This window comes from Rhinichthys klamathensis, unplaced genomic scaffold, assembly GCF_029890125.1.
Source record: "Rhinichthys klamathensis goyatoka isolate OS25496 unplaced genomic scaffold, OSU_Roscu_1.1 h1tg000299l_1, whole genome shotgun sequence".
Lineage (NCBI taxonomy): Eukaryota > Metazoa > Chordata > Actinopteri > Cypriniformes > Leuciscidae > Rhinichthys > Rhinichthys klamathensis.
In genome coordinates, this window is record NW_026606818.1 from 214243 (window position 1) to 235546 (window position 21304).

Sequence of the window (21304 nt, forward strand, 5' to 3'; positions counted from 1 at the left end):
TACAGGATGTTAACGAATGTTATGGTGTGATACCACACAGCCAAAGACCAGCTCTAGGAGAGTGTCTGGCTCATCTGGCTGCTGCCATGCCTGTTGCCTTCCTGGAGCCCAACCTCAACGAGTTCAACGCATACTCTGTGTACACTACCAAAACCCCACGAGAGAGAACGAGTCAGTAGCCCACTCTGAACGTATACCATCAATGGTTGTTGCGATCAACTAACGCTTTCTTAACTCCCTTATCCATGTTTTAGTTCTGGGTCTGCCCAGTCAAGTGCAGGAACTGTGTCTGGACATCCCTGAACTGGACGTGTTGATGAAAGAGATCGGGGATCTGGCAGAGTCCGGGGCCCGTTACACAGAGATGCCCCATGTGATTGAGATCACCCTGCCCATGCTGTGCAACTATCTTCCCCGCTGGTGGGAAAGAGGCCTGGAGAACTTCCCAGAGCAGGAGGGTAATCTGTGCACTGACGTCACCTCCGAACAGCTCAATCAGCTCCTGGGTAGCATCATGAAGATTGTCGTCAACAACCTGGGCATTGATGAAGCTTCCTGGATGAAGAGATTGGCAGGTGAGAAAAAAATGCAATAAATGTCAGTCAGTCAGTCAGTCAGTAGGGTAGGAGTCAATCCAATTTTGATTCACAAGCTTGCAATTCGATTCAGTTCCGAATCTCGATACTATAGTATATATCGACCCCGCCGAGAGTCTAATCCATACGGCTGTCTGATATTCATTTTAATTTATTTGACTTTTTCATTTGAATGTGCTGTATTTCAGCTGTACCTATTAATAAGTTTGATTTGAATGTTTTCTTTTGATTTGAATCTTTTTATTTATCTGTATATTCCTGTTGAAACATATGGGTCTTGTGAAATCCGTAGCTGAAAATGGGCCACTCACCGGCCCTGGATCTATTCTTGGGATTTAAGAATCAATATCGGTTCATCAAAATGAAAATCAATTGAAATCGAGAAAACCCTTTTTGAAACTATTCTCAACCCAGCCCTAGCCATCAAGACTGGTACGTTATTCATCTTTAAACCAAACTTAGGTCTTCAGCCGACAAAGTTTAAATCCTGTCTGTCTAGCCGGATCCCATAATGTTTACACATTAGGTCAGTAGACGGAGAGTACTTTTGCAGGTGTTCGAACACATTCGACCACATGGCACTACGAACATGACACTACGAAAGCAATCCGTTTTTGACTACCGTTCGACCCCATTTACACCTGTATGTAGCGTCGTCCTAGCCTAGAAATCTAAACGCACCCTAGCGGCAGCAAAAATTATTTTGCAGCCAGTGTGGTCTAGCAACTCTCCGTTGGCTTGTGAGCTGGAAAAAACAAATTCTGGTCAGGCCAATCACATCGTGTATAGAGTTGGTGGGCGGGCTTAACATAATGACAGCAGAGTTGTGACGGTTCCACGTGATTTCCATAGGTGATTTCCCTCCTACTTGAAAACAAAGAAGATGCTGCTGGCGAACAGCGGTCTTTCGAATCGGCTTTGGCCGCGACTCTGGAGGACTTGGAGTTAAGAGAACGTCACTTAAGTCATTCTTAAAAAAGGAAGATGTGTTCGGAGTTTTGACAACCGGATACGGCAAAAGTTTAATATATCAACTAGCTCCGCTGGTGGGAAAACGCATGGGACTCACTCATCCACAATCGTTCATGCTCTGGTTGGTTGTAGCGCTATCCTATTGCGTGCAGAGGGATTTTGAAAGACAACTGTTTATCCCGCCCCTCGGATTGAGGCATCCCAATTGTGAGTTCCCAGACCTAACATCTTGATGTAGGTCTGGCTTGCCAGGCTAGCGTCGTCCACTTGTGATCCGATCCACCAATACGCTTTTTCAAACGAGATGTAAACAGGCCTTTCTAACAGAGTTGTTTCTCCACAGTGTTTGCCCAGCCCATCGTGAGCAGAGCGAAGCCGGAGATGCTCAAGTCCCACTTCATCCCCACCATGGAGAAGCTGAAGAAACGCAGTGGAAAGGTGGTGGCCGAGGAGGAGCAGCTGCGTATGGAGGGAAAGACGGAGGTGGACAGCGAAGAGGGAACCATTCGTGATGAGTTCGCTGTGCTCTGCAGGGATCTGTATGCTCTTTACCCGCTACTCATCCGATACGTGGACAACAACAGGTATCGCTCATCCGCATCCTTTATTTCACCAACAGACGTACCTTTGAAGCCTTTGAAGGAGTCTTAAGGCCTGTTCACACCGGGACGAATTTCGCGTGCGATATTCGCCGACGTTTAATGCCTCGTGACTAAACAATGGGCGCCAATGTGAGTGTGCACACCGACGCGTAAAACGCCACGCGTAAAAGCGTCATTTTTTAAAAAACGCCTCGGGTTCGTTTTTTTGGTTTGACGCGCCGTGTCAAAAACTATCCGACCAATGAGATTGGCGCTTTTGCTCACGTGTCTGGAGCTTCTGAAGTTACAGTAAAACACAACTTGGGGGCGCTCAAACACAAAACGGTCTTGCCGAGCACACATACGTAACGGCGAAGAAGATATGCAGCGTCTACACTCTGCCGGGAAGAAATAAGACGAGGAAGATGCAAGGCTAGATGAATGTAGAGCTGCTGGTCTTGTTGGTGTCTTTATAAAGAGACAACAACGACAATAAAGAACTATATGACAAACGCGACAAACCTGCTCTCTTCTTCTGAGTGACAAGCGAGTGTCAGAAGCGTAGTTGCGCAGCGCCACTTTGTGGACCGGGGTATTTCTGTTTTACATTAAGCGCCATCTAATGTCAGGGAATGAATTTGCGTGTTCACTCGGCTCATCGTCAGCGAAAATCGCTTGGGTGTGAACACAAAAAACGCGTTGAAAAACGCTGACGAATAACGCGAGCCGATATTCGTCCCGGTGTGTACGGGCCTTAAGATTGTCTTCTCTGATTTGGTTCTTTATGTCCTTTAAAGGGCGAGATGGTTGACCTGTCCTGACCCTGATGCGGAGGACCTCTTCAGGATGGTTGGAGAAGTCTTCATCTTCTGGTCCAAATCTCACGTAAGTCTGTTTCATTACAATTAAAAGAAGTTAAAATCTCGTCTTATCTTATTATGTCTTTCTTGTCTCTTGACTAGTCCCTTCTTCTAGGGATAAATCGCCACCATATCGGTATCGGCCAATATATGTTCATTTTTAATGTTATCGTTATCGGTCCGATAGGAAAACTTGGTCGATATATTAAAGCTGATAAATAATGGATTATTATGAGACACTTCAGATGCGCACTGTTCGCCATGATGGTTTTCAATTGCTTGAAATATGATTGGAATCACTTCAAAAAGGGAAAATACAGTTAAATGCTACATGTGCAGCTCAAGTCTGTCGTATAGACTACATACAATTATAATGAGAACATTAGAATTGTGTGCTTGGGACATGGCTTATAACGACATGACTTTTTTTTTTGTAATCAGGCTCTCAAAAATGATATAACATTTTTTGATTTAGATTTATCGGCCAATATATCGGTTATCGGCTTTCAAATATAAAGAATTATCGGTTATCTGTATCGGCCAAAATTTTTGTTTCGGTGCATCCCTACTTCTGGGGCGTTTACACGATAAACTTTTTATGCGTTTAAAAACCCCAAAACGCTAGTTTCTTTGAAAACTATACTGTTATCGTCTCCATGTAAACTACAAAACCTAGAATTTGTGAAAATGGCGATGTCATTTGTCACATGCGTATTGTGTGTTCAACATTGTTTGTATTCACCGCTCTGTAGAAGATTTGCGTATGTGTGCAGGCATGTATTGTTTCTTTAAGTGGCATCGCCATCTACTGGCCTGGCAGCATAATACAGCACATTTTTGTGGATCCGCGTGAATGGGGATCGTTTTGACAACGTTGTCGTCTGTATGCAAAACTTTTCAAAAACGCGAAGCAAAACCTTACCTTTTTCAGTGCATATTTGTCATGTAAAGCGTACCCTTAGTCTCCTTTCATGTTGTCTCCTCCAATATGTCTTCTTGTGTCGTCTCTTCTCATGTCTTCTAATCGCTTTTCATCTCTTGTCTTGTTTGTTTCGTCTCTTCTCACGTCTCTCATCTCCTTCTCCCTCTTGTCTCTTTTTCTTTTGTTATTCAACATAATTCTCTCTTAATAACTAATAAATTTTACTCTGCAGAATTTCAAGCGTGAGGAACAGAACTTTGTTGTGCTGAATGAGATCAACAACATGTCCTTCCTCACTGCTGACAGCAAAAGCAAGATGAGCAAGGTGAGTCTGTCCACTTACCGCCACTAACATTTGAGTCTAAATCTAAAAGATGTCCTCTTTTATTTACCATCTGCTTCATATCAAATCGTTTTTTAAATGATTGATTTTGTTTAAAATGAATTGAAAACTGTTCTTCAGACGACTGATGACCTCGTGTCCTGTTGAGGACAGACACTGTTTTTGCTCTCACAGTGGGTTTATAGATCCATTGAAGTTTTTTCCTGTCTGTGAGGGTGTAAGTTTTAACAGTGCTGTCTCTCTTTGTGTCCTGTCTCGGTGTGGATTCGGGGTCTGTAGGCCGGAGACGGAGAGGTCAGACCATGTTTCTGCACGAAAAAAAAGAGCTGTGCTGATCGCATGGCGATCTCCCACACACACTGGCAAATACTCACACACACACACACACCAACCAGAAAGCCAAACCCTCATTCACTGCCAGTGTGTGTGAGGTGTGTTTGCCCTCAGCCATAGACTTTAGTCTCAGGAACATGGCACTCTCTTCAGCTGGATCTTTAACTCCCGCTGGATCTGAGTTCCATTCTCCTGACAGTGATTTTGATTGATGTGCCTCTGATGGATTTTGACTGCTGCAAGTTCTTGCAGACTTGTCTGGTTTCCTTTCTTTCACTTCTGATTTCCGGTTTGATGTTAATGTTTGATCTTTTCCCCTCCACAAGCTCTGGTGGTGATGCTCCCTCACTAGGAGCAAAAATACAAACCATTACCCATCACTTAATCTTCACAAATTTCAGGGAAATGTATGAGAACATTGGTAATGTAGAGAGGGAACTTGGCTTTTTCCCATCAGGGAACAGTTCTCATTACATCTCTCATCTAATATTTCCCTCCCTTTGTTTAATTCACTGTATCCAGTACTTTCTGTACTTTCTGCTCCTTTTATTTGATTAATGTGTCCATTCTGTCGACATGTTCCCCAAACCCAACTCACTTGCTCACTTCCCTTAAAAGTTTGTCTCTGTTAGGTGTTAGCTAGCACAAGGATATTATTGACTTTGCAGGACAGCACCTCCTCCTCTGTGCTGTGAGACAGCCATTACTGTAGCAGCATCTGTTATCTCCTCACCATGGGTTCCCTCTGCCTAACACACTCATCATCTCTACTGATCTCTCCTCTTGTCTCTTGTGCCCTCATATCTCTCTCATTTCTTCTCATGCCTCCTTGATTTCTTCTCTTGGATTGTCTCATCTAGGGCCTGATGATTAATTTGACTAAAATCGAAATCGCGATGTGGATTTGTGCGATTATCAATCACAAAGGCTGCTATTTATTAAACATTAAATAAACAAGTTTGCATTACTTACTATAACATGCATTTGAAACAACACACAACACGTGGCAATCACTTCACCAGATTTTTTAATGATAAGCGTTTATAAACCTGTTCATAAACCATGTTACCCTACGTTTTCATCCAAAAATAAAAACTCAGTGGTTTAAAGTCTGAAAATGAAGAAAAAGACACAAATATTAGTACTGTAATAATACAGTTGTGCTGTAAAATAAAATTATTGTTATTATAAACATTTTCTTAAATACTTATTTTTAACTTTAAAGTATAATATTCCTATTCTAATATTTCTTGTAATATTTTTGTTTCAAAATGGTAATAATAATAATGATAATAAATTATAATAATTATTATTAATCTATAAAATAATAATAATAACAATAATTATTATTAATAATACTATAAACATATAATAGATCATATAATATCCTATTACAATTTGGACTGCAGTACCCAGTTCAACCACTAGCTGTCAATATTACATACTGCACCTTTAAAATCGAATCGCAATTTTTTTTTCTAAATTGCGCACCCCCTCTAGTCTCATCTCGTCTCTTGTCTCGCCTTATCTCTTTTCTCTAGGCTAGTCTTTTTCATCTTCATTTTTCCTCTCGTCTTTCGTCTCATCTCACGCTGAAAGGCCAGAGGGAGCTCGTGTTGTAGAAGGCAACAGTCATTAATGGCGTCTTACAGGCACAGATTCAGAGAGTGTGTGTGAGGGATGGAGCGGCCCCAAAGCCTAGTGATGTTTTTAAGTGTGCTGTGCTGGAGGGTGGGCGAACTTACACTACTAACAACGAGACTGCTGTATGTTTAGCACTAACATTTCCTAATAAACTGACTGATAGAGTATAACATGCCCTTGAATCATGATGTTATTTTCCCTCAACGCTAGTTTGGTAAATTTCCCCAATACATAGAAATTAGCCACCATTAACACATTATTTAACAATGTAAAAGCTGTAGCTAATTATAATCTATTCAGAAAACAAGACACTTACAGAAGGGAGATGTTTACAGAGAATTGTTTCTACATTCACATTATTCACTTAGAAAGACTTTTTAGTCTTTTTTGAAACAAACCCATATTCATTTCCCCAAACAGCCCGTTTGTGGTCAAACCTGAGTTTCTAGATAAGAGCATCGTTGTGTCAGTCTAACTCGCAGGATTTTTCTAGGGTGGAGGCTCAGATGTTGAGCGGACCAAGAAGAAGCGTCGCGGGGACCGTTACTCCGTTCAGACCTCGCTGATCGTAGCGGCTCTGAAGAAACTGCTCCCTATCGGCCTCAACATGTGCTCGCCTGCAGACCAAGAGCTCATCAATCTGGCCAAGATCCGCTACTCTCTGGTACTTAGCCATATCTTAAAGCCATATAGAATGATTAGGATGGTTGATTTACTGCCAAACAACAACATGTAAGAATATATATATATATATATATATATTTTATACTATAAAAGTTTGGGGGCGGTAAGTTTTTGTGATGTTTTTGAAATAAGTCTCTTCTGCTCACCAAGGCCGCATTTATTCAATCAAAAACACGGTAAAACAGTGAAATATTATTACATTTAATATAACTTTTTTCTATTGTAATATATTGTAAAATGCAATTTATTCCTGTGATGCAAAGCTGAATTTTCAGCATCATTACTCCAGTCTTCAGTGTCACATGATCCTCCAGAAATCATTCTAATATGCTGATTTGCTGCTCAAGAAACATTGATTATTATAAATGTTGAAAACTGTTGTGTTAATATTTTTGTGCACAATACAAGGATAGACATGGAACTGCTATTTTAATTTTTTTAAATGAGCAATATAAAATTTAATAAATCATTCTTGAACTGAGCAAAGTGATTAAAGGGAGAAGGTTATATTAAAAACATACATTTTAACATTAGATGTTAAATCCACTATTGTTGTAGTCTATACAGTATTTAATGCAATTACACCAGAAGTAACTGTAATTAAATTACAGAACAGTTAAGAGTAATCCATAACTTTACCTTTTCGAGGGAAAAGTAATGAAATTACAATAATGCATTACACCAAGTACTATTCAATAATATTAATTTTGTTGACTTTTTGGTGATTTGAATGTTACAGAAAGACACAGATGAGGAAGTGAGGGAGTTTCTGCAGAATAACCTGCATCTACAGGGCAAGGTAAGTACAGACACAGTCAAGTGAAGAAAACATCTTCAGTATATTCAAAATCCCACGTCATTTCACTCTGCGGCCATCTTTGAAACGCCTCTCGGGCAGCTATTTCATTAATGCAAGTACTTTGAATGGGGAAACATAAAATTGCTAAATCTGTTCACAAAGCTTACGATTGAATTTAATATTTTAAATGAACACTGAAATCTGACAACAGTGGCCTTTTTTTTAGAAAAAAAAAAGCATTTTCAGGCTAGACCAGCCAATACACACATGCAGTCATTAGCGCACGTCTCAGAACACTGACTGCCGATTGGCTCTTTTATTTATAATGCGGGATTTATTCCGTCATATTGCGCGTTGCACTTTCTCCCATTCATAGTAATGTGAGTGCGCCTATCTAAAGTCTTGGTATAATATAAGTGTCTGCATGTATACATCTCTGTAGGTGGACGACCCGTCCATGCGCTGGCAGATGGCTCTGTATAAAGAGACCTCGGGTCAAGCTGAAGACGCTGATGCACCGGAGAAGGTTGTGAAGAGAGTTCAGGAAGTTTCAGCTGTTCTCTACTACATTGAGCTGGTGAGGCCTGTTTGCACATATACATACAGTTACACACTATTTTTCCTTAGCGTTAAAGGGATACTTCACCTCTGGAAAGATGAATGTGTATTTAAAATGGGTCATTTATGTAGAAGAAATGTGAAATTATTTTTGAATTTGGAGCTTTCTAGACTGAGAAAAGCCAGAAAATGTATTTTTGGCTTATGTGGATGAAAGACAACAACTCCCAGAATGCACTTGCTTCGCTGCCCTAAGAGGCCACACCTACCGGTAACAGAGCGCAGTAGTTAAACAACAAGTCTAGGCTACTAGTGAGTCTCCATGATGAGTCTGCCCGAAAATGTGTTTCGAGATCGCCCAAAATGTCCGGGATTCGGCTTTGGCGTTCTACAGTCGCCATTCATTATGTTTACTGTGGCGAGCAGGACGAGGCCGGTGGTGTGATTACTGATGAGCGACACCTGTGAGACGCACCGGTCTCGTATCTCTCACGGAGAAGCGGGAATTTTCTTAGCAATGTTAAAACGCGCATCAACCGATCACTTGTTTAGCATTCATGTAAACACTACATTCAGATTCACCAATCGTAATGAATTCAGTTAGATTGAAACAAAAGGTGTGCATGTAAACAATGAATGGCGACTGCAGAAAGGACATTTTGTACGATCTCGACGGCCGATCTCATGTCCGGGAAAAAGAGGATGAATGGTAACCCCAACCACTCCGCTTTCTCCTACTAAGTTACTCAGCTTTCTCCACAGAACAAGAGCCTGCGAGGTTAGCTTCCAAAAAAAGATGGCTGACACTATGTGTACATTCTGTGAGTGAGATCCCACCCTCTATGGGCGGGTTGAAAACATGCGGAACAGCCCCTACTACTGACTGTAGTCTTTAGCCTCGGGCAAAAAAATCCTCCGATGACGCAAAATCGGAGGATTTTTTCCAGACAAAAAATACATAAATCTCTCGTCTCAGGGGGATATGAGGGTGGAAAGCACGGTAATTTGAAAATACTACAGGTTTTCTACTAATACAAAGCTTAATGCTAAATCCTGAAGTATCCCTTTAAGCCATTTCTTCATCCTCTTTATCTTCCATCAGATTGAGCATGCATTCAAGTGCAAGAAGACAGTTTGGCACAAGCTTCTGTCCAAACAGCGTCGCAAGGCAGTGGTGGCCTGCTTCAGAATGACACCACTGTACAACCTCCCCAAGTATGAAGACATACATAACCTAAGTTTAATGATGTCCAGGAGTAAATTTGGCTGCATAGATGTGATTTTCCTTTCACTCCAGGCACCGGGCGTCTAACTTGTTCCTTGACGGTTACAAGCGCAACTGGATTGAAAATGAAGGCTACTCATTTGAAGACAAGATGATAGATGACTTATCCGTAAGTTGGTATATCTGCGCCCTGTTTAGATCCTGTTGAGCGCAGTTTGTTCATAGCATTGGTTTGTGCAGAAAGCACTGGAGCAGGAAGAGGAAGAAGAGGAAGAAACCGAATCAAAGCCAGACCCCCTTCATCAGCTCATCCTTCACTTTAGCCGCACTGCTCTCACCGAGAAAACGTAAGTCTCTCCGTCGTTTGGTGAACGGGATGTCTTGACACAGTATTTCTCGTCAAGTCAACTCACATTTATATATATGTAATACAGATTGTTTCAAAGCAGCTTTGCAGAAATAAACAAGAATAACAACAGTGCTGCAAAATTAATTAAAGCTTCAGTTATTAAAGCTGCTCTACTGAAGACAGTTATTAAAGGGTTAGTTCACCCAAAAATGAAAATGATGTCATTAATGACTCCCCCTCATGTCGTCCCAAGCCCGTAAGACCTCCGTTCATCTTCGGAACACAGTTTAAGATATTTTAGATTTAGTCCGAGAGCTTTCTGTCCCTCCATTGAAAATGTATGTACGGTATACTGTCCTTGTCCAGAAAGGAAATAAAGACATCATCAAAGTAGTCCATGTGACATCAGTGGGTTAGTTAGAGTGTGTTGAAGCATCGAAAATACATTTTGGTCCAAAAATAACAAAAACTCCGACTTTATTCAGCATTGTATTGTCTTCCGGTTCTGTTGTGGATCCGCGTTCAGTGCCGCTGACGTAAGACGCTGCTGACGTGTCTCTGGTGTGTGTGTGTGTGTGTGTGTATTCTGGTTCTGTTGTGGATCCGCGTTCAGTGCCGCTGCTGACGTAAGACACTGCTGACGTGTCTCTGGTGTGTGTGTGTGTGTGTGTGTATTCGGTTCTGTTGTGGATCCGCGTTCAGTGCCGCTGCTGACGTAAGACACTGCTGATGTGTGTCTGGTGTGTGTGTGTATTCGTTTCTGTTGTGGATCCACGTTCAGTGCCGCTGCTGACGTAAGACGCTGCTGACGTGTGTCTGGTGTGTGTGTGTGTGTGTGTGTATTCTGGTTCTGTTGTGGATCCGCGTTCAGTGCCGCCGCTGACGTAAGACGCTGCTGATGTGTGTCTGGTGTGTGTGTGTGTGTGTATTCCGGTTCTGTTGTGGATCCGCGTTCAGTGCCGCTGCTGACGTAAGACGCTGCTGACGTGTGTCTGGTGTGTGTGTGTGTGTGTGTATTCTGGTTCTGTTGTGGATCGGCGTTCAGTGCCGCTGCTGACGTAAGACGCTGCTAATGTGTGTCTGGTGTGTGTGTGTGTGTGTGTGTGTGTGTATTCCGGTTCTGTTGTGGATCCGCGTTCAGTGCCGCCGCTGACGTAAGACGCTGCTGACGTGTGTCTGGTGTGTGTGTGTGTGTGTGTGTGTGTATTCGGGTTCTGTTGTGGATCCGCGTTCAGTGCCGCTACTGACGTAAGACGCTGCTGACGTGTGTCTGGTGTGTGTGTGTGTGTGTATTCTGGTTCTGTTGTGGATCCGCGTTCAGTGCCGCCGCTGACGTAAGACGCTGCTGACGTGTGTCTGGTGTGTGTGTGTGTGTGTGTATTCTGGTTCTGTTGTGGATCCGCGTTCAGTGCCGCCGCTGACGTAAGACGCTGCTGACGTGTGTCTGGTGTGTCTGGTGTGTGTGTGTGTGTGTGTATTCTGGTTCTGTTGTGGATCCCCGTTCAGTGCCGCTGCTGACGTAAGACACTGCTGACGTGTGTCTGGTGTGTGTGTGACGTAAGACGCTGCTGACGTGTGTCTGGTGCGTCCGAGCTTCGTTTACAGTCTGAGGGAGACGCACGCTGGAAACAACACAATCTTCGCAAACTTGTCTAAGGATTTCTACACAGAGGAAGACTTGCATTTTTTTGCCCATCCATATTTATTTGAACCCGAATACACACACACACCAGACACACGTCAGCAGCGGCACTGAATGCGGATCCACAACAGAACCGGAAGACAATTCAATGCTGAATAAAGTCCTAGTTTTTGTTATTTTTGGACCAAAATGTATTTTCGATGCTTACAACTCCTACAAAAATACATAAGGAATAAGTTCAGCCGCAGAAATAACCCTGTCCACACATTTTCAGCGCATATTTTTTTCACTCTGTCTTTAGTAAATCCTGACAGTAGTTTTGTAACGCCAAAAGAGGGTTTGCGTTGTTAGTAAATCTGTCCCTAAGTCCTTACTCTGATTATTGTACAAAAAAAATCTCATTCTTGGTGCACATGTAAACGTAGTCATCAAAGTTCATCAATTCAGAGGACAGTAGTTTTATTTTCTGTTCAATTCACTTCCAGTTATGTTCTCATCTAATAGTTTCAGTGCAATCAAATCGATTATATTTGTCAAGTCTCACATTTGTTTCCTCCCTACTGCAGAAAACTTGAAGTGGATCATCTGTACATGTCATATGCTGATATCATGGCAAAAGTAAGTGGTAAACGTAACTTTTAAGATTTTTTTTGTAGACTTTCATAGAGTGCAAGCTAACCTTACAGATCTCTCCCTGCAGAGCTGCCACATTGGTGAGGAGGACGAAGGGGGAGAGGAGGGGGGCGAGGAGCCAGCCTTTGAGGTGCGACAGGCAGAGATGGTATGGGGGGGCCTGGGGCTGGGGCCATGGGAGTCAGCGGAGCCAACAGCTACAGCTACAGCTCCTGCCACGCACTGAGTGAACACGTCCAGAACCACTGCACCCCGCACACTCCATGTCTCTCATCCTCTCTGTCTCTATTTCTCCTTCTCTCTCTTTCTATACCTGTTGTGGACTGATCTGTGCACTCCTTTGCTGGAGCTGAGTCTTTGTCTCTTTAACAGTTTATGTTCGTGTTTATTGCATGACTTGAGAGAGTGCAGAGAGATGGCTGCACACAAAACAGAACAAGACATGCTGAACACATCAGTTTTGACCAATTGTAGACCGATGGTCATTAAACAGGAAGCTAACAGAGGTGTGAATAGTTTTTCTATCACTTTCCCCCAAGCCTGGAGACCAATAATGTGAAATATTTGCAAAATAGGCCTCAAAACTGCATTGTTGTTCTCTCTCTGGCTACTTAGAGTAGTGTATTACTAGCGCTGTTGATGATATCTGGAGTGTGTGTTTGTGTGTGAGACTCAAGTTCGCACTCATACACACACTCAACGAACACCCTTAACTAGTCTCCTAATACACTACCCATCCCACCTCTCCAGAACCCTATCTTCTCTGAATTTGTTGGCAGTCGCCTGTAGTTTTACATTCCGTCTGCATCTTTTGTACCTCACAGCTTTAATGACCTACTAACCCTGAGGACTTTTTGACTTTTTTGTCCTTCCTGTTATGATTTAAATTCAGAAAATGTATCTTCACCTTCTCACCTCGCCATAAAAATTCAGGTTGAGGGAGTTTCAGTTGCTCCATTCCATAACCTAGTGAGCTAACTATACAGCATTTTAAGGTTACTGTATCATTGATAACATGAAAACTTAGGCTGTTCCAAAGAATAAGCCTCATAATTATAAGATTTATGGTAAAAGGCCATTCCAAAAGACACTGCATGCATTGGTTTCAGTGAAGAAAAAAATAATCATCCATGATGGATGACAACATTGAGAGAGATGGTTCTACAAAAATTAATACAATATCTCCATCCAATAACAAAATGGACTATTTCAGACTAGTATAGTATTTGTGTGTGCTATGCATATTAACGACATCACAACCTCATAAAATAGTTACGTTTTCTGTGAGATCGGGTTGGAAACGCTGGCTTCAGTTGTAAAATGTGAGCTGTTATTCTGTAATATTTATGTGTAATAATTTCTATAATTAACTATTGGTAATGGCTTCATTATTCAACTAAAGTTTTTTTGCAAACTCTCCATTATTGTGTCTCATTTACAAAACAAAATCCTCCAAACAAACATCAAATCTTCCGACTCGATCCGGGACGCCATTAAAATGAACCATCCACTTGTTTCCGACGCTGGGATCCTTAGAGTCTGTAGAGAGACACAAACGAACTGTTTAAACTGGACGCGTTAAAGCAAACGTTCTTTCACTCTTCCATTTGTCCTGTTGTCAACAGACTCAAGTGTGTGGAGTGTGTCAGAAACTGAACACACATCTGTATGCTGTATCAGTGTAGACAGCATCAGTGATTATAATGGGCTCTATTTGATTTTGACGTGACGCTCACATCCAGTAGGCAAATGTCAGTTGTTAAGCGACTGAACGCCAGTGGGCGGGGCCTATGGTGTGATGATGTATAATTATTCGCCGATGACTTGATCTGGAGGCGGTCATATGCAAATGTATTTGATCGTGTGACGTCACAGATCCTGCAATATCAAAACGAGCCGTTTTTGGAGCTTGATTAAATAAATGCTTTGTTTATAATGAGGAGGATGTTTTAAGCTCTGAAAGGATGTTTTAATGAGACCTCTTATATGTCAAAAGATCAGAGGAAATTTGATGTCATGACATGAGAAATCAAATTTGATGTTATATGAGTTGCTACCTGTGAAGAATGTTTCAAGTGAGTCCCATATGAGAATGTTTCCTTAGAAGCTTGTTGTCCATCTAAGCTCAGTAGGTTTTGGAAGAGAGCTCAACAAAACAAAGCAAAGTAAAATGATGCCAGATTTCTTACATCTTCCAGAATATGTGTGTGGTGAAGAAGGTTTAATGAAGGCTGACAGAATTTTCTGGATTTAAATCAGGCCTGTATGTGATAACCTTCAGTGTCTCCAAAAATGTCTCCGTGTCTTTGTTTCAAATTGGTGTCTTTTTTTCTGTACTCACCAAAGACTACAGTAAAAGCCTGCACAGACACACACAAACACATTCAGAACTTCACATTACAGAAAGAACACACTTGACATTTTTCCATTTAAAAAAAAAAAAACAGGAAAAAATGTGATTCATTACAAAGATTTCCAATAGACCATTAAGTCACATATGTTGTAGGACATGGCCTGGCTCTCAGGGTGGGGGGGGGGGGGGGGGAGTGGGCGGGGCTTTTTGCTCGGGTTGGGGTTTGGCGGCGGGACGCTTGGGTGCTTCAAGGGATGGGTTCAGCTTAAAATAAGCGCGCTTCATGCATTGTATGTACTTGTATAATCCTTTTTGTCAACAGGGTATCATCACCAACAAATTTCAAATGGCTAACTTCGATAAATGTTCAACACCACAGAGAACAATTTCCTCAGTTTATTGTAAGATATATTATTATTGTGAATATGCTGTTGCCGTAACAATATGCTACATGAATCCAATATCCTAAATAGTATACCTTAAGACATTGACAATTAATAACGATCTCAGGCAAGAATTCGCAATACAGGAACTTCTAAAAAAGTAGCCAATACTGCAGTATACTTGTACGCTTTTATTTTTTAGAGCTCAGGTTTGCACTGGGACGATTATATCATGTTGTATTTTTACTACCATTTAAAAGTGTTAGGGTCAGCAAGATGTTTTTCATTCAGTTGATCAAAAGAGACTCATCAAGATTCATCAGAGAATCTTGAAAAAAATGTATCACAGTTTTCTCAAAAATATGGAGCGGCACAACTGTTTTGGACATTGATAGACTGGAATAATGACTGCTAAAGAAACAGTTATTTCATGTTATAATACTATTTCACAGCATTACTGTTTTTCTATATTTTTTTATCAAATAATTGCAGCCTTGGTGAGCATAAGAGACATTGAAATCCCCAAACGGTAGTATATTTTTCATATGATTATACATTTTTGACTTACTTTTCATAATAAATTGATAAAGCCTCTCTTATGTCATACCCGGCTGAGCTGATACAGCAGACGTGGTGTGAGGCTTTGTGGTTAAAACAGAGGGAAGAGCCAGTGTAACCATACAGATGTGTCACTGTTCAGGGAGAGCAGGTCTGCTTGCTGTAGTCTAACGTTTGTGCCAGTCAGCAAACGTGAATGGCTCAAATAACGGACACATTACTAATAGCACTTGTGTTTTGGATGTAAAGGGTGTGTAAGATGTGTGTGTGTGTAGATATATGAAGAAAAACAAGCATAAGTGCTGATTAAGAAGTACAAACTTGTATAAACCACATTAAGTACACTACTTTTTTCATTCGAAAACCAAACTCAAAATAGCTCTTTTAAACAACAACAGATTTTCATGATTCTCCTTCTCATATATAGTATATAGTGCTTGATGTATGAGTGCGTGTGTGTGTGTGTGTTGGATGATTGTGGGGCAGGGGTGTTTAGAGCCAGGCATCATTCTGACTGGACTGTATTTCTGTCTAACAGGAGAAGGAGATGGAAAAGCAGAGGCTCCTGTACCAGCAGTCCCGTCTACATGACCGTGGAGCGGCTGAGATGGTGCTGCAGATGATCAGTGCCTGCAAAGGTGAACACACAATCAGAAAATATTATATCACGCTTTAATCATTGATAAGAAATGTTAGTATATACATTAGTAAATTAATGTTAATATATAGTATGTCGATATGAAATGTTTCTTGAGCAGCAAATCATCATATTAGAATGATTTCTGAAGGATCATGTGACACTGAAGACTGGAGTAATGACGCTGAAACTTCAGCTTTGATCACAGGAATATCTTTAAAGTTATTTTAAAGTTTGTTCTGTATTTTTAATCAGGTAAATGCAGCCTTGGTGAGCATAAGAGACTCCTTTTGGAGATACAAAATACTCCTAACTTTTGAACAATACTAGTGTAAATGATTCTAGCTGATATCTTGTCCAGTTTGCCTAGCAATCACAAGTTTGGTCTAATATAATTGTGTCTGGAAATGTGTCGTCTCAGGTGAGACAGGAGCCATGGTGTCCTCTACTCTCAAACTGGGCATTTCCATCCTCAACGGTGGCAACTGTGCCGTTCAACAGGTCAGCTAATAGCACTCTCTCTATCGCTGCAGATAATCTACCTGTTTAATGCCAGAAACATGCCAGGCTACACGTAAGACCTGGTTGTTCTCACAAATTATTGCATGGACAAATAGTTTAAATCAAAGGAATATTTTCAACACTGCGTTGATGTCTGTGACAGAGGATGTTGGACTACCTGAAGGACAAGAAAGATGTCGGCTTCTTCCTGAGCTTGCAGGCTCTCATGCAAACCTGCAGGTACATGACCTTCACTCTCTTTTCTTTTATTGTTAACTTGAGAAAGATATATATTAGTGTTGTCAATCTATTTTTTTTTTCTGTAATTAATCGCATTTAATCACACCTAACATTAAAGTTTTTAATATATGTTTATATTGTAATCAGTTCTCATCTCGAAATTAATGTAGAAACAACATAAAGACAGGATATTTTAAATATTTGATTTGACAGGTAGGAAATATACAGAAATTGAATAAAGTTATCAAACACATAAATGATAAATTACATAAAGATTAATCCTTATTAAAGCTACAAAAGTAAAGTTATTTTCTTTTTGTCTTTTGTTCTTTGATTAACATTAATGACAGACGTCAGCAGTTTATTAGGCCGCTGTCACTAAGATCTGATGCACATGACGCGGATTTAAGTCATTAAATCCTAATTAATTAAAAGCGTGATCATATAATGTAACACTAGCTAAAGGATGACAGAAATAAACGGATGCTGCGTTAGTTGCGTTAAATATTTTTAACGCGTTAAACTGAAAAAATGCATCGCATGCGTTACACGTTAATTTTATAATGTATATTATTTCTTTGAACTATAGCAATATTTGTAACAAAGAGTGTCTTCTACAGTGCTGCCTATATGGCAGATCAACAATATGACATAAATATGGTGTTTTGTTTGTTGGCAGTGTTCTGGACCTGAATGCGTTTGAGAGGCAGAATAAGGCTGAGGGTCTTGGGATGGTGTCAGAGGAAGGCTCAAGTGAGTCACCGTTCACACACCAGAAAACGCATTCACGTCCCATTTGCGTCCTCATTTCTCTTCACAGCATGTTTGAGAAAGATTTAAAATGAGAACAAATATATAAACTCCTCCACAATAGCTGTTTCCATCCAAAGTTGTGAATTTAACTTTAAAAAATTGGAATATCGCATAAAACATTTGTGAATAAAGCAGCGTTTACATCTCATGTGATCAAGAGGACAAAAATCGTCACTTCCTGGGAAATTGGCGCAAAATATCTGTAACAAAAGTGTAAGTTGCTGCAATCGGGGAAGAAACTGTGGCTCTTTTTCCTCCCTCATAAATTAGAGCGTCAGATGAAACACAATTAACGGCGTCATGTTCTCTTTCGTTCGGATCCTGGTGTTTATGAACGCAAGCATGTGAGACGCTTCTGGAGGGAATTAAACTAAATCATTCTGATCACAGACTTGCTCAGGCGTTTCAGAACGACCAAACCAACATTTGAGATGCTGTGATGCGATTGGTCCGCTCGTTAGTCCAGTTATCCAATCGCATCCTCTGGTGAGGCAAAGTCAATAGTTTTTTTGTTGCACATCGAGGAATTTGAGTAAATGTTTTTCCATCATAGTTTATGCACATGTATTGTTATCGGATAATTTAGTGCAGTTTTATGTACATTTTTAGAATTTATGCCCATATTGGCGTTTCCATGCAGGGTTTTTTAATGCAATATCCCAAAATGCACAGAAAAAAAGGTGGATCATGGAAACATACTATGATGATCTGTTGTTGTTTTTTATATTAGGCTATGTCATTTTATTTGTGTGTGTGTGTGTGTGTGTGTGTTAAAACTAGTGTGAACTGGCCTTATCAAAAACTACATAGGTTTAAATGAAATGCTCTTATTTTAATAAATGCAGTCAAAGATTTTCAAAATTATTGTAAAAATTATCGGTTTATCATTTGGCCACACAGCAAAAAATATATATTTCTTAATCAGTCTTATTTCTAGTAAAATAGAAAGAAAAATTGAATGAGATAATAAGACTTGTTTTCTGAATATACATATGTTAAGTTTACTTTTCTTATCCCATTGCAATATTGTTTTTTAAAACTTATTTTAAGCATAAATTTAACAGGTTTATGCTTTTTTTTTAAACAATTTGTCGTTTGTGTAAGAAAAATAAACTTCATTATATACGGTATATTGCTTGAAAACAAGTGTTAATATTTCAGTTTTGCTTCTGAAGTAAATATATCTTGTTTTGCACTCTAACAATTGTTTGGCCCACAGGAGATGTTTCCACTCAGTTCGTGTAGGAGTGTTTAATGTGCATTATCTTTGTTTCTTACAGAACCGTCAAAGTATATCGTTCACGTTAGTCTGTTTTATTTCCCATGCCGGAAACCTACAATCCTACAGTGTCCAACTCACTGCCTCTCTCTCTTTCTCTCCACCAACATCACTCCATCCCCACCTCCTTATATATGCCTCTCCTCTCCTTCTTTCCTCCTCCTTTTTTTCCAGACCTCAAGCAGGGACGTGGTAAATAATCTTGCCTCTATATATTCATCGTCATTCTCTCTTTCCTTCTGTCCCATCTCCTGCTGTCCTCCTCCTTTTTCCAGCTCTTACATTGTGAAGACCTCCTTTCGTTGGCGTGTAGTTTACCTGCATTTCATTTCGTGCTCAAGGGAACTTAAAAGATAACTCTTCAGTCATTGCAAAGGTTTTGGGGCAGTCAAATCCTTTATAGTTCTTTAACAACAATATTCCACATTATGAAACTTTATTATGATACTCTTATTGAATTCTGTTTTCTTGATAGAGTTTGTCCCGTTATATTAGCAATGGCTGTAAAGTTTCTTTGCGCTTTGCCCTTGAGCGCTCTGTCACAGATCTACTGTAACTCCCAACATTCATTGACTGATTGAGAGCAAAGAAAGACGTTTGTCCTTTCTTTTCTGATCAGTTTTCTCTGAGGAGATCACAGAGAACTGTGGTGACCACCGTCACCGAAAACGTGAAATGATTTGCAGATTCAGGAAACTCCCCCAAGTCTTTTATCCACTGAAATGAGCCATCTAGCATTATTTGAACCATTCCCTCAAATAATGAGCTGCCGTGTTTAGAAGGACACAAGCGTCTGACATGGCACACTGTAGTACACCTTAGAAATGATCTAGCTTCTAGTTTGTAGAGCAGTTTTACTAACTTTCATTAATGGTCATCAATAACATCAACAAAACCCTTTTTATGACATTTGCCCAGAATTGCTCTCCATTTTAGTGTTGGTTGCTATTGATACTAGACATGATATTTGGAAATAATACCTCAAATCAAGTTTCTTTTGAGAAGAGGTGTGCTATTACTTTATTGAGTAATCAGACTTGTGAATTGGACTGACTTTTGCCACATACCAACCACCCAAAATACCCTAGAAACAATCTTGCAACCCACTAAGAAGCTTCCAGTGGGCGGATTCATTAAGCAATCTTAAGTGTCTTTCACCTCTGTTTTTTCAATAAAACTTGGCTGCCTATGCAGTAAAAAGATGATTTATTTTGCTACCTGACTAGAGAAAACAGAAAAAAGGCTATTGTCTTCCCTTTTTGCCACAAACTTCAACACCCACAATGCACTGGGCATGTTGCCGTCCAAGGCCACTCCCACCAGTCTGTTATGGGTACAGTTATCAGAGTCAAATACCGCCTTGCTTTAGTAGGAAATACTTCTTAGCAAACTTTTAGTCATAATGGTGTCGACTTGTTTTGTTCCCGGGTGCAAGAGTTCAAAGAGTAAACGTTTAGCAGGAGTGAGTTATACTTTTAGTTTCAGTTGAAGGATCCAGTGCGTTTAGGCAGTGGATAAAAGCTGCAAAGAATCAGAAATACGGAGAGAACGCCGCGACGGAAAATCTGAGAAACCTCCGTGTTTGCAGTGAACATTTCAAACTGGATGACCACGAACACAGTGATGGACTTTTGCTGACAAATAAACGTGAATTTCTCTATCCACGGAGAACAAGTAAACAGTGTTCTTTAAATAAACTACTGAGATTGTAACAATACAAAGCGGGATGAAAATCTGCAAAGTTACACTTTAAGAATAAAATGGTTCTTAAATGCTATTTAACTTAAATGACTACAGAATAAATCTAACTTAAGAATAAATTGAAGAATATTTTGTATACCCAAAAACATTTCTTAAGTATGTTCTAAAGGCAAAACTTTGTCTTAAATTTTAATTCCTGAAAATAATGTTCTTAAAAATTGCTGTAAACAACCTCTTAAAGTTAGGATTACCTCCAACTTGTCCAACAATTAACTATTTTAAATATATTACACAATAAATAAAAACAATGGGGAAAAATTATGATTATTATCAGTCGACTCTCAGGCAAGAAGCGCAGGCCATATTCAGATAACACCAAAGGCTGTAATTTCTTCTTAAGAAAAAATAAGATGTTTGTTAGAACATATTTGAGAACTTCTAAAGAATTTTTCGAGAATTTCACTTTAAGGAATATTTTTACGAACTTCTTAGTGTTTATCTAAAGAAATTTCTTTCTTAAGAAGTTTTTGTGAATCCAGCCATCAAAGAAACCGCTTAGCAACACTCTAATACCCAATGGAGGAATCTAGTTATGAAATGGAGAGCATTTCAAAGTGAACACCTTAAAGGTTTAAAGGGGCTATATGTATGAATTTTCATGCATTAATCACGTTTTTTTATTGGCAATGTGGGAACAA

At 40.1% G+C, this 21304-nt stretch overlaps 1 protein-coding gene across 14 annotated transcripts in view; it reads left to right on the forward strand.

Moving 5' to 3' along the window:
* The window catches only part of ryr1b (ryanodine receptor 1b (skeletal)), a 137071-nt gene that overhangs the window by 94931 nt on the left and 20836 nt on the right, over positions 1–21304 (forward strand). For 4 of the 14 annotated variants that reach the window (XM_056270198.1, XM_056270197.1, XM_056270204.1 and 1 more), the window contains 19 exons: positions 41–171; positions 255–575; positions 1912–2152; positions 2947–3034; positions 4164–4256; positions 4554–4568; positions 6745–6915; positions 7675–7734; positions 8177–8311; positions 9395–9507; positions 9590–9686; positions 9758–9864; positions 12075–12126; positions 12209–12289; positions 15974–16073; positions 16494–16573; positions 16737–16813; positions 17493–17566; positions 19080–19097. In XM_056270198.1, coding sequence (XP_056126173.1) covers positions 41–171; positions 255–575; positions 1912–2152; positions 2947–3034; positions 4164–4256; positions 4554–4568; positions 6745–6915; positions 7675–7734; positions 8177–8311; positions 9395–9507; positions 9590–9686; positions 9758–9864; positions 12075–12126; positions 12209–12289; positions 15974–16073; positions 16494–16573; positions 16737–16813; positions 17493–17566; positions 19080–19097 — 2054 coding nt within the window. The remainder of the gene's footprint in view (positions 1–40; positions 172–254; positions 576–1911; positions 2153–2946; positions 3035–4163; positions 4257–4553; positions 4569–6744; positions 6916–7674; positions 7735–8176; positions 8312–9394; positions 9508–9589; positions 9687–9757; positions 9865–12074; positions 12127–12208; positions 12290–15973; positions 16074–16493; positions 16574–16736; positions 16814–17492; positions 17567–19079; positions 19098–21304) is intronic. The other 10 variants (XM_056270200.1, XM_056270205.1, XM_056270207.1 and 7 more) reach the window with 6 other exon arrangements.